This window comes from Myodes glareolus, chromosome X (assembly GCF_982192425.1).
Source record: "Myodes glareolus chromosome X, mMyoGla1.1, whole genome shotgun sequence".
NCBI lineage: Eukaryota > Metazoa > Chordata > Mammalia > Rodentia > Cricetidae > Myodes > Myodes glareolus.
The window spans coordinates 133949417-133967301 of record NC_142053.1 but is presented as its reverse complement, the minus strand read 5'-3'; the positions used below and the strand labels follow the sequence as shown (position 1 = coordinate 133967301).

The window sequence follows — 17885 nt, the reverse complement described above, 5'->3', positions numbered from 1 at the left end:
AGGATCAGCTGCTTTTAGAAACTGTGAAGCCAGAACTGGGAGACATGGATGAGCAAATTAGTGCCCCAAATGTAGAAGGCGTTATAGAAGAAGAAAGCAAGGAAAAAGAGGAGGAACCCGTAAAAGAAGAAAACTTACCTGAAGATGGGCTTCCTGAGGCAGAAGGCTCGGAAACTATTGATGCTTTTGATGACAACCCAGATGATATCATTAAAGAGGTATGATGACAAGGGCTTATGTCTTGAGATAGCAGCTAAGAGATTGCAGTTTCCTATGGGAGAAGAAAAATATCTATGTGTCACTTCATTCATAAACTGAAAAAGTAGGATTGTCTAGTTTAGGAGCTAAGCAAACCTTGTCTCTAGAACACTTGCTACACTGCGATTAGCATTTTACTCCTGCATGAGTGGAAATGGGCACAGATAGTATACTCTTGAGAAGTGAACCAGAAAGTTGTCTATCTGTCTTTGAAATGCTTAAGATAAAAAGTTGGGAACCTAGCTGCTGGTGGCAGAAATGGCATGTGTTATGTGCATATATTGATACATATACACATGTAAATGCATAAGGCTACAGCAATATTTGAGTTCATAACCTGTTTGTCATTGATTCAGTTGAGATTCTGCCAACAATGATCAGATTAATTTCAGATGTGTGAGATGCTGAAACCCAAATGGAATGGTGTGTTCATTTTCACCTTCCAGACTACTTTCATAAAACACTGAGTTAGTCAGTTTCTAGGTAATAAAGTATTCATTCCTGCTCTGTAAAACTCTTTAATAAAAACAATCATTCTCTTTCTCCTAACAGAAACAACTACCAAAACACAGTTAACCTTATATTTGAATGTGTACTTTTAAGATACTGTATTTCTATTTTTCGTATATTTCAGTAGTGTCACATAGCTCAGATTAGCATCGAGCTCACTCTATAACTGATGACGGCCTTGCACTCTTCATCCCCGTGCCTCTACCTCCCAAGTGCTGGTATTATAGGTGTTTTCAGCTATGTGCCTGCCATTTTTAATTTAAATACTATTGTTATGTAGAAGTCATTTATTTCTTGGTTTCTCTATTTCTCAAGACTCTTTATTTTCACTGAGGGAAAACTTCCGGCAGTTATTGGTTTCCTACAGAAGGAAAAAATGATCCTGTTTGTGGAAATTTTTATTAGCCCAGGTTTTGGTTATCAGTAAGAAAAAAAGGATTAATATCAATTTCTTGTAAATTTTTGAGAGAAATTGTGTGCCATTTACCAATCTTTAGTCATCTTATAGAGAATAAAATCATACAGTTTTCTTAAGTTCATAAACTTAGTTTTATTGTTTTTTAAAGAAAAGGTCGCACTATATAGCCCTAGCCATTCTTAAACTTGCTATGTGGACCAGACTGACTTTAAGCTGTGGGAACTACCTGCTTCTGCTTCCCGAGGATTACAGGCATGTGCCCGCTTTAGAGTCACTGAGGACATTAGCAATCATGGAACATCTGAGGCTTCTCATGTCCTAGGAGCCCAGCAAAGGAAAACATTTATCACATGCTTATGTTATTGAGAGGCAGGCTCTAGAACTGCACTTCTAAACCAAAGCTAGGTTTTCCAGCACAGCACAGATATAGGAGGAGCGTTCTTTTCTTCATGTGTTTTGACATACTGTTTCTTTATTGTTTATAGGAAGAGAGTGTCAGCCTGCTGCAAAGGAACCTTCATGAGTACAATGAAAATCCTAAAGGTATGAGCATATTTGACTTTAAATGGCATTTTAAATTTATCTGATTTTTAATTGCATGTATATGTGTGTGGGTCTGTGAGAAAATCCCCTGGACCAAAAGTTTCAGATGAGTTGGAAGTTGTCTGATGTGACTGCAGAGAACTGAACCTGAGCCCTCCACAAGAGCAGCGCGCACTCTCAACTGCTGAGCCGTCTTTCCAGTCGCTCAGTCCACTTGAGATGATGATTTTTTAATCATCAATGAGATATACGATGTGGACAAAAATGCTGTTCTAATATTACAGCTGTTTCCCATATTTCTCTCAGACCTTGAAATCGGGACATCCATGATCTAATTCTATGAAAAGGATTGGAGAAAAAGTGGTACCTGTCATTCTGGTGTTAGAAATGCAAATGATAGTCTTCCTTGGCCAGGACATTTGAGTGAATATGTGGAAAGAAATTTCCGTTTTTTTTAAGTAAGCTGAAATGTACATAGAATGGCAGAGGTCAGAAGTAAATCATAGAGGATAGTTTTAAAGAGGGAAGATTCTTACAATGTTTTTTTTTTTTCCAGATGACCCATGAAATGTCATCTTTTCCCTTTTTACTTTTTACTTTTCCCTTCTCAGTCTCCTCAGGGCCACCACTCTACACTCTTTGCCATGGGTGCTTATGTGTCACTGTTCAAGGATTTAGAACTAAATCTACCCCCCCACACACACACACACTCAACTAGTGTTAACTTGGACCTTTGCCTCAAATCCCAACCTAATCTCTGTCAAACTAGTGGCAAGGTAATATGACTGGGCTATCGGAATCCAGTTATTTTCCCCAGGACCTGGACCTGTGTCTTTAATGTCACCATAGGCATTGAAGAAATAGCTTTGCTTAAACCTATTAGTGTAGTAACAGGTGCTCATAATACAGAGACTGTGATTGCACCTCGTGTTTTCGATGCAAACCATCTGTTTGTGCTGTAAGACTGTCCGTTAGGTTATTACATCACCACTTTACTGTGGTCTTATTAGAAAGAACTGTTCATGGGCTTGGGATGCAGCTCTGTGGTAGAACACTTGCAAAACATAGTCAAGACCCTTGGTTTGATCCCCAGTACCTCAGAAATGAAAAAATAAAATAAGAACTAAAGAGGAAAAAAATAGTTTCCTCAGTTGTTTTGTTCTTTTAACTTCTACAAAATACTAAGTTTTAGATTATGTTTAGTAAAATGCTAAAGTATTATCATCTTTAAGGATTCTTAGAATGTAGGCAGTTGTATCAAAAATAAATATAAGCTTCAAATGGTTGCCCATATCCAACCAAAAGAATACAATGCATCATGAGTTTTCTCTTAAAGATTGTTATTCATCTATATAATATATGGATTAACTTGAAACATCAAAAGTAACATGCTCATTTTAGTCCAAAGAATCAAAATAAAACAGGGCTAATAAAATCAGTAATGTAGGGGCCAGGAAAATAACCCAGTCATTAAAGCCCTGGCCATGTAATCATGAAAACCTGAATTTGTACTCGAAGCACCCACATTAAAAAGTGTGGTGACATACCCCAGTATTCCTAGCGCTGGGGTGGGGGTGGGGGCAAATGCAAGAGGATTCTCTCAAGCTCTCTGGTAGCTAGCATTGCCCAGTCTGTGAACTTCAGATTCAAAACCTCAGGATGGAGAGCATAGAGAAAGACATGGACCATTGTCCTCTGGTCTACACACAAACATACACACATGAGCGGATGCCCCTGCCCACAGGTCTTTAAAAACACTTTAGATTTTCACGTTTTCTTCTAGTGTATCTAGTACATATTTCACATCGCTGACATTTCTTGGTAACTCTTTCTCTTCAGTTAGGATAATATTTTTACATATATCCCATTGTAGGACACCTGTATGATCGTATAAAGAGCAGTTCTTCAGAAATTCTGGGAGCTAGTGAATCCATAAAAAAGTCTAAGAAGGTAAGTGAAATGAGTTTTGTGATTTGGTGTTACGACTGAAGTACTGAAGTTCCATTCTACTTTTTCTAAGTTAATCTACATCCTATGAGTTCCTTAATGAGTTTTATAACCCCCAATATGCAAAGGGTTTAAAGTAGTAGTTCATGTTTTTAGTAAGTTAGCTTTCTTCTGTTATCTTTTGCTTGGTAGAAATATTTACCCTTATTTTTTACTTGTATTTTAGATGGGTACATTATAAATAGCCTGAAAAGCTGGATTTTTACTTTGAATGTTTTCCATGTATACCTAATGTCTGGAACTAACCAATGTTCTTATCTCTTTCTCAAATAATAACAGAATCTTCAAATACTTTTCTGCCTTACCCTTTCTTTCCCATTGTACAAATACTGTACCATATTGTGTTGTTACGTGCTTTTGATACCATATGCTTTGCTCACCGTTGCTTTTTACTTCTCAAATGTTCTTTCTGGGATCCTTATGCACCCTGAAGAATCTTTTGGAAGTTCTTTTCAATAGATGTCTTTTGGTAGTTCATGCTTTTAATTTTCTGTCGGCTTGAGTGTATTTCTATTTAATCCTAGTTCTTGAGTGATATATAGTATGGCTAGTTGGCTTCTCTTGTACCTGTTGCAATTGCTGCTATAAGAATATTATTCTAGAGGTAGATTAAGGGTATAACTCAGGTTTAACAGTTGCCTAGTATGCTTGAGACCCTGTATTCCTTTCCCAGCACTGCAAAATAAATATTATTTTTGGATAATTGTTGAGAGCTTTGTATATAACCTGTAATTTTAATCTATGCTTGTTTTTTAGATTATTTTTTGTTTGTTGTAGCATGCCTATATATCTATTTTTTTATTTTAGTTTAGTGGAAATTTATCATGACTCATGAATTTGAGAAGTCATTTAATTTATATTTTTAAGATTTGTTATCTATTATGTATTTGAACATTGTACCTTTTTTAAGAATATGACATAAATATTTTCTTTCTCTTATTTTTAATATCAATTTAATATTTATTATGTCTCTTGATACGTTGAGCAATTTACTGGGTTTTATTGACTTTATATTTCCTCTTTTGCTGAGACTGTTCTGATTTTTAGCATAGGGTACTAATTTCGATGGGGTTTTTTTTTGCATTTTAAAAAAGATTTTTCTTTTCTGTATGTGAACATTTTACCTGTGTGCATCATATGCATGTATTGTCCATAAAGGCTAGTTACACTTTCCTAACTTAGTGACATATGCATGTATTGTCCATAGAGGCTAGTTACACTTTCCTAACTTAGTGAGAGATTTTTTGCTGTTTTGTGGTGGAAGTTTTTCAAGATGGGTTCCCTTCAGTATAGCAAGTAAAGGGGTACCTCCATTTTAATCCATAAACCTCCTGCCAGAAGTCTTTATAGATTGCATCTTACTCACTTAACTCCATCTTAAGATTTAAAGGAAAGTAGTATTATTAGCTTCATTTTGATTTCTGAAAGAGGTGCATGCAACCTCATAAAATGTTCATTTCTTGTGTTTATCCTAGCTTTGACATCTCATCAAAAGCATTATTTTTATGATAGCTCTTTGAAAGATACTGATTTCTTCCAAGATAAATCTTCAAAGGTCCTAAGTCAGATGAGACCTTTGTCCTCAGATGACGGTCTTCCCGGCTGTGTCCTTTTATATATAATATACTATATATTATATATAATACCCTTGTTATTATATTTTCCTTTCCTCCAAGCTGCCTTAGTTTTCCAATTTTGGCCCTACAAACCTCAGGCCTCAGGGATAGCTTGCCACATCTGCCTGCCTCTCACTCATTGCTCCTCATCAGCCTTTCCTAAACACCCTTCTGTGTCTGCCAAGGATCCCTGGTATTTTTATCTGTCATCTATGTTCTGCATGCCCAGTGCTGGCATCCCAGAGCAGCCCCTCCGTCTCTCCCACTGATGACTCAGGCCTACAAGCATTGCACAGCGTTCATTTGGCAACCCTAACAGTTTTTGAGAGCTTCTGGTCTCAGGAATATGGAGGTATGCCCTCCTTTTCTAGAATGTCACAGCAGAAATGATTTGTAGTTAAGGGACATCAGTGATACCAGAAGTCCCCAAATGATCCAGTCTTCTTACATTAAATGTTAACACTGAGTGATTTCATTCTTGAAGAACCATGATGGTATGTTCTGGAGATATTGTTAGTGTTGAAAGGTATATCCTGAAAGGTCTAATTTTTGTCATCGTGGCTTTCTGATAAAAGGGGAAAATTTGTATAGATACTAAGGACATATTGTTGTATATGTATATACCTTAAAATATGATTAGTTTGTGCTCATATCTGTTAACAATTATATCCCTGTGTGCCTTCTGAATACTTTACTTACTGAAATGAAATCTTTTTGTTTGTGTGTTTTTGCTAGATTTCCTTCTTTAACCGGATGTCATTGACAGGGCAGAAAATGATGCAAAATACTAATGACCCACTCCCAGAGACAAAGCCAATAGGAGATCAAATAGCCTTACAAAGTGATAAGAAAGATGCCAACCAGAACCACATGGGTCAAAATCTTCGGAATACTGCAACACCAACTATGGAGGGGAAGTCCAAATCCTGTACAATACTATAAATGTATGTTTATGTTTCCATGGTCACCGAGCACATTTGTTCTTCATACTTGAAAAATGTTATGACTTCTGAAGGAAATTTCCTAATAACACTGTTTTAAAAAGATAAAAATTAATGTTTGGCTTGGTTTGAACAGTATGAACAGCTTTAATATTTATTTATGTTAATATTCTTAACAAGCAGTTTCCAAAATATTGTGCCTCCAACCCTCCTTGAAGTGTTCTGGCCTTAACTGTTCAGTGTTGCATAAAACAATATATTTTTGTATTTGAAAACTGAATGAAGATATTTCATAGTTTTGCTAACATAGTTACCATTCTTTGTAATTTCCTAAGGCAATGTTTACGATCTTACAACACTGGAACAGTTTTGAATATATTACAACATTTTAAAACAGGCAAAATTGTGATTAACTTATTTTAATAAATCATAACTGGTTACTCCTGCTGTTAAAATGGATAAGGTACTTTGAATTATCAATAAGGGTCAAAAATTTTCTAATTTTGAAAATTAAAGGAGGAGGCTGGAGAGATGGGGCATTTGATGATCTTACACAGGACTTCAGTTTAGTTTCCAGCTGATCGCCCCAACGTGGGGCTCACAACTGTCCATAACTTTAGTTCCAGGATAATCTGATGCCCACTTCTGATCCCTGCAGGTACCCGGCAGGCACATGGTACACAGACATACTTGTAAGAAAGTAATCTAAAAAAAAAATCTCATTTTTTAATCAAAGGACACAAAATATCTTTAACCCTTAACAAAGATGTGCATCATCTACAAATTTGTTCAGTTTTGACCCTGAGAGCCCAAACAGTGAGGCTTGCTCATTTCAGCTGTCTCTGGCCACTGATGACATGTGCTGCCTTGTGACCTGAGCAGCACGCAGTGCACAGTCATGGTAAAGCTACAGATCCGCTCTGACAGCGAAGGATGAACCCCTTTTCCCATCCTCCCTGTCACTTCCCCCATCCTTCCTTGTAAATGAAACATGCCACTCTTCAGCAGTGACCACTGGCCCATTTAAGCAAAGGAAATGGACCCCAATCTTGGTATTTTTATCTACAGGGTGAAAAAAGTGTTGATCCAAAGTGAATTTGCTTTATAAAATCTTAAAAATAGTTTTGTGAGTGAATATTACACTTAGTAGATTTCTTATTTTATGAAAGGCAAATACAATTTCAAAGCTTGGCTTGTTGAAGCTACAATGCCAGTATGATATTGTAAAGTATCTGAAACAAACTGTAAGAACTGAGTGGAAGAAAAACTCAGAAATGGTACTAAGACATGCTATTTATAGTAGATATACTTCTAAAGTGACCCCTGAGACTCGTGTTGGTGCCAGATCCCCTGAATAATCCTTTCCCACTGAATATGGCTGAAACCAGTGACAATGTTGGCTGTCACTTCCTCCCTTGTGTTACCAGGTTTCTTAGAAAGATTTTGCAGATGTAATAAAAATTCATAGTCACTTGACATTAAGTTTGACATTCAAAAGGAGTTCATCACAGATGGCCCTGACTGAAGCAGGTGAACCTCATCAAAGAGTCTTGAGCAGTCAAACATAGACGCAGTCAGAACAGTTCAAAACAGCAGAGATCCTGTTGTCCTAGAAAACACAGACTGCCATCTTTATGGAGAACACCTTATACCAGAGGCTGTGGGACAGCGTCGAGGATCTGAGGGCTTGCCATTCTGCAACAGCTGGGAACTGAATTCTACCCACAACCAGTGAGCCTACGAGAGGAGCACAGCTCTCAGGTTCGATTGTAGCCCTGGCTGGCACATTGACTGCAGCCTTTGGAGACTGAGCAGAAGACCCAGTGGAGCAGGGCTCACACTCCTCACCACCAGAAATCCTAAAACCATAGGCACATAGAAGGAATTTTTAGCTACTAAATTTATGGGGGCTGTCTTTAAAATTTTATAACAATTTCTCTCTCTCTCTCTCTCTCTCTCTCTGTGTGTGTGTGTGTGTGTGTGTGTGTGTGTGTGTGTGTGTGTAAACTTAGAAAGGGCTAAACCATAGTTACATACCAAATTTGGTCAGTCAACTTGAGATCTCTGGTTGTTTTTCTGCTTTTCTCTGTTTTAAGTGAAGTGCATTGCTTTGGTAAGAAAATAAGTTTACAGGTAAATCATGTTGAAATAATTAGGCATTAGATTTATCTTGGATATAATAATCACTAATTTGAAATTAAGTTTGAATCAGGAAATAATAATTTAATAGCTAACTAGAAAAAGTATGATTCACCTGCAATAATTTCAATTTTTTAAATTTATTTATTTATTAAAAATTTCCACCTCCTCCCCACCTCCATTTTCCCTCCCACTCCTCACCTCCCCCTCCCTTTCTAGTCCTAAGAGCAGTCAGGGTTCCCTGCCCTGTGGGAAGTCCTAGGTCCTCCCCCCTCCATCCAGGTCTACAAAAGTGAGCATTCAAACAAACCAGGCTCCCACAGAGTCAGTCCATGCAGTAGAATCAAAACCCAGTGCCATTGTCCTTGGCTTCTCAATGAATAAAATGTAGTGAGTTCCAGGCCAGTCAGGACTATATATAGTGATTTCCTGCCTCCAGACCAAAGAAAAGAAAACAAACATAGATGGTTTACCCATAAAGTCTCACCAATGTGATTGCCAAAATATGAACTGAGCAAGGATGACACCAATGAATATGCCGAACTGTACAGGGGGAAAATGTCAGGAGGCCTCATCTCAACACACAATGCTATACGCAACTGAGGAAAGCTGGGAGAAGAGGTGACCTTTCCCAGGGAAGAGCACATCAAATGGTTGATTAGTGCCAGAGTCAGCTCTGAAAACATACATACAGATAACATTGTACAGACTGAGCAGTTTATAGTTTGAAATATGTATACCTATTCGTATACATACATGCATGCAATAACAATTAGTGAAAAAGAGGGGCCATGAGTTTGAAGGAGAGTGGGGAGGGTTCTATGTGAGAGTTTAGAAGGGGGAGAGGGAAGGAAGAAATATTATAATTATGATCTCAAAAATCAAATTTTTTAAAATCAAGAAAAAGTAATGGCATTTAAATGTGCTGAAACAACAGCTAAATTAGAATTCTATAGATGGAAATTTTGTTTCATGTGAATAGAGACATTTCAAGATAAAAGGTGAGATTTATCTATAGCAAGTTCACACTAAAGTGGTAGTAGATATTCTTGTGCTCCTAAGGCAATGACTCTTAGTCAGGAGGAGTATTCCCCTTCCCCAGAGGAGATCTAGCAGCCCCTGGAGACACTTTTGGTTGGCACAGGTCAGGGAAGGCAGAGAGAAGATGCTCAGCATCCACTGAGTACTGGTGGGGATGCTGCAAAGCAGCCCCTCCAAACTCAGCTCCCTCCAGCATATCTATAATACTGACATTTCCAATAGCCTGTCCCAGAGAAAGCAAGTTAGGTTACCACAGAAAACACTTAAATATTTTATAGCAGCTTCATTCACAATCCCTGGACGCAGAAAGAACAACCTTCAACAGGGAATAGAAAGCAAACTGTAGGAGGTCTGTGGAAGCTAATACTTCACTATAAAAAGACATACACTCTTGACATGTGCTCCCACCCATTCACATGAATATGAAACATGTCTTCACAGCTTCCCTACTGTATGCTTCTGTTTCTGTGGTGTTATCCCATACATAAAACTGCAACAATGAGAAACAAATCCACGATCAAAGGGGGCTTAAGGATGTGACTTCAAAGAGCACTGGCCAGTATTTTGGAGAAACTGGTCCCCATTCTTACCTGGCTGGTTACTGTATGAAACCAGAATGTGTGCAGTTCATAAAACTATAACGCTAAACTGTTTCATTGAGTTACATGTTGATTTAAAAATTCATAAAATGAGTAAACCTTAAATAACCCAGTTCGATAAAGTAAATCAAATGGATCCAAAGCAATGAGGTAAGAGCCATAAAACTCAAGGAAGTGACAAACATCTATGCCTTGCTTGATTCTCATCCAGTAGGTCAAATGGAGTCATTTGGGGAATATGCACTTTTCACGAACTGCTTATGATGCAGCAACAGGAATAGAGAATCACCATGCTTTTCCAGAATGTTGTATCTCACAAGCTGACTCCTACTAGCAATTAACAAAATGTCCACATTTCTGTCCATGAGAAACAATTGTTGCATTAATGTATATTGTTTGAAGGCTGTAACAAAGTATTTTCAAAGCTGAGTTGTTGTTTAGCATTGTAAAATTTAAAATGTGAGATGTCATAATTCACCAAAGATATGAGCATGGCCTTGTCATTCAGGAACCTGGATTCTGATCATCCAGTAATTTTGGCATTTTCAATTGTTTTAATCTACAGGCCTGAAAGTAGCATGTGTACTTTTTTCCACATTCCATTGGAAATGTGCCCAACATTTTGCATGGAAAATTAGAAAATGTAGGCTAATTTATAAGCTTAGGAAGACAAGAAAGTTGTCATAATTAAATATTCTTACTCTATGTGCCAATAAAAAGTGAATCCATGTGCTTTCACAATAAGCTAAATAAAGTAATGCAAAGTGATATAAGCTTCATTTTAAATGACAAAACAAAACTACTTAATTTCCAAGGCATAATTGTATTGTTGTGGGTTCCTCAAATTTGATTCTGAGGTTTCTCTGGAGAATGGCTATAGACTTAGTCCCACCCTCAAACGAAGATGGCCTTGGTTGTGGACAGTGTACCTTTTACTGGATACTTCCTATTTGACTATGAACACACCTAGAAATGTGTGTATACTAGTAGACATTGTTATCATTCATATGTTATCATTCATAGCAGTATAACCCTCACAGGACCCCTGGCGGGTGGGAGACGCTGGCAGGTGAGAGACAGACAGATGCGCCACGCAGAGAGAGCTTGGGTATAGAGTTTATTTAATGGGTAAGAGGATTATGGAGAAAAGAGGTAAAGGGGGGGGTTGAGATCAATTTGCTCGGTGGGGGGAGATTGGGGTGGGCGGAGTTTGTCTCTTAAAGGGACAGGGTACCCAGATTGTAATGGTTTTGCTTCAAGTCTCCGGGACTGCTGGGGACCCCGGCAACAAACGGATAGGCAGCAGGTGGGAGACACAGAGAAAGGCACACCATACAGAATGGAATTGGACATTTATTTGGTGTTGTGGAGGGGAAGGAAAAGGGGAGAAGGGGGAAGAGAGAGAGAAAGAAAGAGAGGGGGAGAGAGGCTGCCTCTCCGAAAGAGGGGACAGAGGAGAGAGAGAGAGAGAGAGAGAGAGAGAGAGAGAGAGAGAGAGGAGAGAGAGAGGAGAGAAGGCTGAGGCTACAAGCAGGATGGGAGTGGGTGTGGTTTGTCTCTTAAAGAGGCAGAACATTACACAGGTGACAGGGAAGGTCAGCAAAATGATAACATTTACATCTTTCTCTTATAATAAAAAGGCGGGGAATTCTTCCTGCTTATTTGTGGGCATCGAAGTCTTGGGGGACCTGAGAAAGCTGGGTGCTGGTCACATCCTGGGGTAGTTGATTGCTTCACTCCTGTCCAGGATTTGTGGTGTAGAACTGTCCAGTGTCTCTTGGACCTGGCAAGGTGTTGGCAGAGCAGAGGATGAGGTTAAAGTTAAATGAAAAGTGAACAAGAGACAGCTGGCTTTTTTATTTAGAAAGTAGAGTCATTACTGGGGAGGAGATACACTGAGGTTGGTCTCTGCATGTAATGAGCGCCTCAGCGGGCCCTGCCAAGGTGAACCATTACACAGATACACCAATCGCAATAGAGCATAAAAGTAATTTTTTAAAAGCAAAGCTGATGGCTTAAAGGTAGCTGGTGACAGGTCATATAGCTAAGGGCACCCAAGCCACCGCTGGAGTGAGGTTGCCTGTTAGCAGGCTGCCTGCCCTGTTTGGCTAGGAGCGAGACCTCATGTGGAGAACCTGCTGCAAGTACTCTTTGGCTGGGGCAGAACCTCACAAGTCTGTGACTCCTCCCTTTCTTAAGCTCAAACAAAATGGCAGGTGGTTGCCCACGTGATTTAACTCTTTACATTTAACGGTTCACTGGTAGAAGTTAGAGATGTATATGGTTTTGTCAGCCTGTTTCTCACAGGTGAGGCAGAAAAATAGACAACTGGCTCAGGCCTTTATCTATTCGTCTGCAAGATAATGGGGGCTGAGAAAGGGCTGTCGTCTGAGAGGCACTAGGCCAAGAGGGGGGATCATATCCCAAAAAGGGTCCATAGATCCGAGCGAGGGGCCCTGGGCCCGAAAAAAAAAAATGAATGCACTGTTCAGTGTGTGCAATACTAGAGCAGAGCCCGAGAGAACCTTGCTGGTGGGAAGTGCTGGCGGTGATCTTACCAATTGTCCCAGCAGAAGGATGGAAAGTTGGGAAGTGGGTTGGTAGAAGGTCCAAGTTCAGCAGTTTCACCCACAGTGCAGCAGTGGCAGAAACAGTGCTCTGTGAAAGGAAGAGTGACAGATTCCTCCCCCACGTGGGAGATGCCGCAGCACTGGCAGCAGCGGGCCAGAGTGATTACATACTGAAACGAAAGGCAGATAGACAAATATTGGAAAAGTAGGCTGCATTTTCAACTAACAACCACTGGCAGAATGTAAGTTGATGGCTGATGATAGGCAGCTATGTGGGTGGGCACAAACCGAACCCGTATATTGTCACGTGGACTTGGGGGCCCAAGCGAGGGGCTTTAAGCCCCATGGGCAAGCGGTTGACCAGTACTGGGCCATTTTTTTCCACGGGGAAATCACTGCTGAGCAATTGAACACTCATGGAGGCGTGGCCAGATGTGTGGAAGGAACCTACCGTTTGACGTTGGGTGTTGAATTCCAGTGATTGTTGAGTTGTAAAGGTGACCTTATTGAGGGGTAGCGGTTTTCAGGATCCCTAGCTGCAAGGGATAGCCTGCTGAGTTCACAGCACCAATGAAAGATTTCATGGTGGAGTGACCCTGGCACATCCCGTGGCGGGTGGGAGACAGACAGATATGCATTGCTTTATTCTGTATAAAATTATTTAATGGGTAAAGGGATTATGGAGTGAAGACAGAGAGAGAAGGGGGAGAGAAGGGGGAAGAGGGGAAGCAGTAGTTGCCTCTTCAGAAAAGGAATGAGAGACAGAGAGAGAGCGTGTGGATAGAGAAAAGGCATGAGAGTAGCTAGCCTCTGTGGGGGGGATTTCTCTTAAAGGGACAGGGTACCCAGGTAACAAGGAAGGTCAGCAAAATGATAACAGACAGTGTAAGTCCTGGTCTCTGGTCATGGAGGCCCAGTCCCTGTGCCCACCAAACCTTGACCCCCTCCCTGGAGGAGGATCAAGACAGTCTGCCAAAATCCACCCAAGAGTGGAGGAATCCCATTAAACCTGGATATTTTTTAATTTGGCTTGTGATTTGGCTTGATTGGGATTTTTGCGTCGGCAGAGAACTCACGTTAGGAAAATTCCTGACAGACATACAAAGTGTTGGGGTTGGGTTTGTAGCCTGGAGAGGCAGAGAAGAGACAACATGACAGGATGCAGGGCACATCACTTACAGACTCTACAGAGAAGAGGGCAGCACACCCACGGATGGCCATCCAAGGCATATGCTTTGCCAGTAATGAGAGAGAGAGAGACAAAGGAACCTTAGGATCACAGCCTTTATTAGGATCTAGGACATAATCATCAATGCAGCGTTCGCAAAGAGAATGTGATGGGTGGAGGTGAATAGACTCAGATTCTTTGGCGTCCCCCAGTGACTGAGATGATCCCTGCACAGTTCCTGGAGGACACATGGGTTAGGAGAGCCATTCAGCCACTGCACCTAGAGGCCTCATTAACAACAGCTGTGTAAGCAGATGTCCAGGCCGGCCACCCTGGGAGCTTGATGGGACAGACTGGAAACTTTGGAGATTGTGAGGTCTGACGTCTACTATTGTAACCCCTGATTATTTCCTAGTACTCAAGTGGAATCTTTTACCTGGCAGAGTGGTTTGTTTGTTTGTTTTCTAGCTGTTTTACTCCAGGGTTGTCAGTGAATATCCAAACAGATGTGTTTCCACCCTCTCAACCTCCACAGTGAAGAATATCCCATTACTACTATAGCATGTGAAAATACCCCTAGTACAGAGCATGGCCCATATGTCTTAGTGCATACAATAAACTGGATGTGATTGATAGGATGAGTGTCTCAGTGATACCCAAGAAAATACTTTTGGTATCCTTTACCTTATTCTTCACTCTCTACCGAACATCATAAAGACAATTCTTCAGCTTGTATGGGAATGTTGTGAAAAACATGTTGGGGGCAGGAGTGCGAAAATGAGGAGAAACCGTCCTGGAAATTGACTATGCTCTATCAAGGAGGAATGAGAATGATAGAAATGATCTATTCTCTGATAAGAACATCCTATGGCTTCCCTTGGCTGTAGCACACAACATTCCCATCAATTTGAAACAGATTTTCTACCTGTATTCCAGGTTGAAAAGAGAATGGACAGAAAGCGTGCTCCACCCCCAGTTGACTGGGTTCCTTTATCAGCTTTCTCCAGAAGCTGGCAGATGACTTTTGTCATTTCTCATTGGCAAGAACATGGCTACATTTCTACAAGAGAAGCCAGAAAATGTAGTCCTTTGTCTTGAAATGAGGCAGTGTGCCTAACTAAAACATAAGGGATCCGTGTATTTATTTAGTGTCAGAGATCAAAACCACTGCCTGTGCATGGACTCATGTTATTGTTTTTATTCCCCACTAAGCTGTTTTGGGTTTTCTCTGATTATTCATAGATGTGAACACATCTTTTGTCTAGTTTAGGAATCCTGTGTCAGGGATATATTTTCATACAGAGTGGATTGCAGTGCGAAAGCTGTTGCATAGCTGGCTGAACTGTTCTCCACTGGAAGCGCATCCCTGCCTAAGGACCCAGCAGCAGGGCCCAGACCTTGAGGGACATCCACCTTTCAGGACATAGCTACCACAAACTGACCACAGGCCTGGCTCTATCTGGGCTACCATCCCTGAGAACATGCCTCATCAACAAACTGATAATAGGACATCAGTTGCTAAAGACAGGTCAAATATTCTGTGACTGGCTGAAACTTGGGTCTAGAAGTGTTCTATGATCTGAAACTTGCTGTTGTAGGATGGGAAATTGATCACAAATCTTCATATAAAGAGTACTGACAGAACCTTGACTTTTAATGTCATTGTTACCACGACTACCCAGACACGTTGGAACTCTTATTTTTTTAAGATTTATTATTTTTCTGTATGGGTATGTGTATATCTGCATGAGTTCACATGCACCATGTGCTTGCAAGAACAGGTGTTATAGGCAGTTGTAAGCTGCTTCATGTGGGTGCTGGAAATTGAACTTGTGTCCTTTGAAAGAGCAACTAAGCACTCGAATACTGAGATGTTTCTCCAACTTGGCCCTCTTGTTTAGGTGATAAGGAGATTTGGTGGTTTTATTAAAAAGAAACATTACAAAATGGCTTCCCACCTAAAGGGGAAATGAAACTCTGTGCCCCTTCCCACTCCCTGTACAACTCACAGCTTTTACACTCTCTTCTGCCACACACACCATTTGATCTTTAGTCCGTTCTCCAGTTTCCTTACCCCAGACCTCCGTGTCAGGAGAATGTTGCTGGATAGACACACACTTCCTCTCTTACCTAGAACCCTCATGGATGTCTGTCGGAAATGTTGAATGTTTCATTCTTTTTAATAGAGTAGAATATATTAACAGTAATACAAGTGATAATTAGTGCTCACAAGGTGAATGTGATACTAAACCCTTTCTTCAAAGGGAAGCATTTATCAATGATACTGTGGTCTTGGCTTTGCCCATTCTGGACATCAAAACCTTTGCCTACAGATATTAGGCAGTGTTCTGCATCCCAATTATCTAGCTGCTGTAGAAAATGGAAGAAGCAGTTCTCCGAGACCGTAATGAAGCCCAATCAGGGAGTAACTGACAATCAAACTGTGTGTGTTTTATTTGCAATTGAAATTATGAGACTATGCAGCAGCAGCACATAGTTCTCTTTAGTAACTCATTTAACATTTCCAACAACCCCAAGGGGGAAGTTCTGCTATCCCCATGACTCACAGAGAGATCAGTAACTTGTGTGAGAACACACAATATATGGTTTGGTTTCTAATTTTAAGAAACCTGTTCTTTTAAGCTGAATCTTTCTTTCTTCCTTCCTTTCTTCCTTCCTTCCTTCCTTCCTTCCTTCCTTCCTTCCTTTCTTTCTTCTTTCCTTCCTTCCTTTTTGTTTTTTGTTTGTTTGTTTGTTTGGTTTTTTTTTTTTTGGATTTTCGAGACAAGGTTTCTCTGGCTGTCCTGGAACTAGCTCTTGCTCTTGTAGACCAGGCTGACCTCGAACTCATAGGTGTGTGCCACCACTGCCCGGCTTAGCCAGCACATTTAATGTTGCATACAGCACTATTTGGTTTCTATACTACTCTACTTCCTGCTTTACTCAGTGAAAAAAAATAATGATTATCCATAGCCAGACATTGCTAGAGAAATTACCTTCATTTTGATCCTTTCTGGACTTAATTTGTGTTGTCAATGTGTTAGGAATATTTCCTAACGCGAGCTCCCTGCCGATGCAAAACTCCCAATCAAGCCAAATCAAAACAAGCCAAATTAAGAAATATCCAGGTTTAATGGAAGTTCTGCTCTCCTGGGTGGCCCCGATGGGGAACCAGGAAGCTGTGTGAACGTGACCACCTGGTGGAAGGAAAAGGGACCATGTGTTCCTCTTTTGGGGGGCTCATTTAAATACCCTAGCAAGGGTTTCACCCATATGCCTACTCATAAAAAAACCCTGTTATCTCTTAACACTTGTGGACACTTTTACAAATCTGCTAGCTTGGTTAGTTCTTGTTTGATGAGTCCCATTGTCCAGGAGATGTTGAGAGCTTCTGACACAAGCTCCATGACCCTGCGCCACCACATCTACTGTTTCCCTGGAGACTGGAAACACTTCTATCCATCCTGTAAAAGTGTCCACAAGTGTTAAGAGATAACAGGGTTTTTTATGAGTAGGCATATGGGTGAAATTAACCTGCCAATCTTTGCTCAGTTGGTGTCCACTAAGCTGGTGTATGTGGAGAGCCCCTTGTGGGTTGGCCTGGGCACACGTCTGGAAGGAGGAGTGAACCTATAAAATAGAATCTTGGAGATGGGTGGGGTTAAAAGGGGGCTCCAAGAAGTGGAACAAAGCTTTGGGGAAATGGCTAAGGATATCTCAACCCAGTGAAGGGCTGGGCAAGCAGGTATCACTAAAAAAGAATGAGAAAAAAATCATCCTGCGAGAATGCAGGGCAGTGGCAAAGTTTTAAGTGGGAAGGAACGGGTCCCATCTACCCCCATAGCTGAAATTGGTGAGGGAAACTTAAGGCCCAAGTAAGAATACTCACCCACTACCTGCAGCTTCACCTTAGGGTTGGATAGGGTTACAGGATAAACCAAGTCTGGGCAACATCAATCCACTGCAAGGTTGAGACTCTTGAAGGCTGCCACAGTTTCACTTGCCCATGGTGATGAGACCGGACCTCCGTGGCGTGACATAGAGGACAAGCCCGCATGGGGGCATTGTGATTTCC

The 17885-nt window shown here is 40.6% G+C and overlaps 1 protein-coding gene across 3 annotated transcripts in view; it reads left to right on the top strand.

Annotated features, from left to right (window-relative positions):
* The window catches only part of Rpgr (retinitis pigmentosa GTPase regulator), a 52369-nt gene extending 45636 nt beyond the window's left edge, over positions 1-6733 (top strand). For all 3 annotated transcript variants that reach the window (XM_048461570.3, XM_048461574.3, XM_048461573.3), the window contains 4 exons: positions 3-218; positions 1672-1729; positions 3603-3679; positions 6088-6733. In XM_048461570.3, the coding sequence (XP_048317527.1) occupies positions 3-218; positions 1672-1729; positions 3603-3679; positions 6088-6294 (558 nt within the window). In that variant the 3' untranslated portion in view covers positions 6295-6733. The remainder of the gene's footprint in view (positions 1-2; positions 219-1671; positions 1730-3602; positions 3680-6087) is intronic.
* Positions 6734-17885: the final 11152 nt, after the last annotated feature.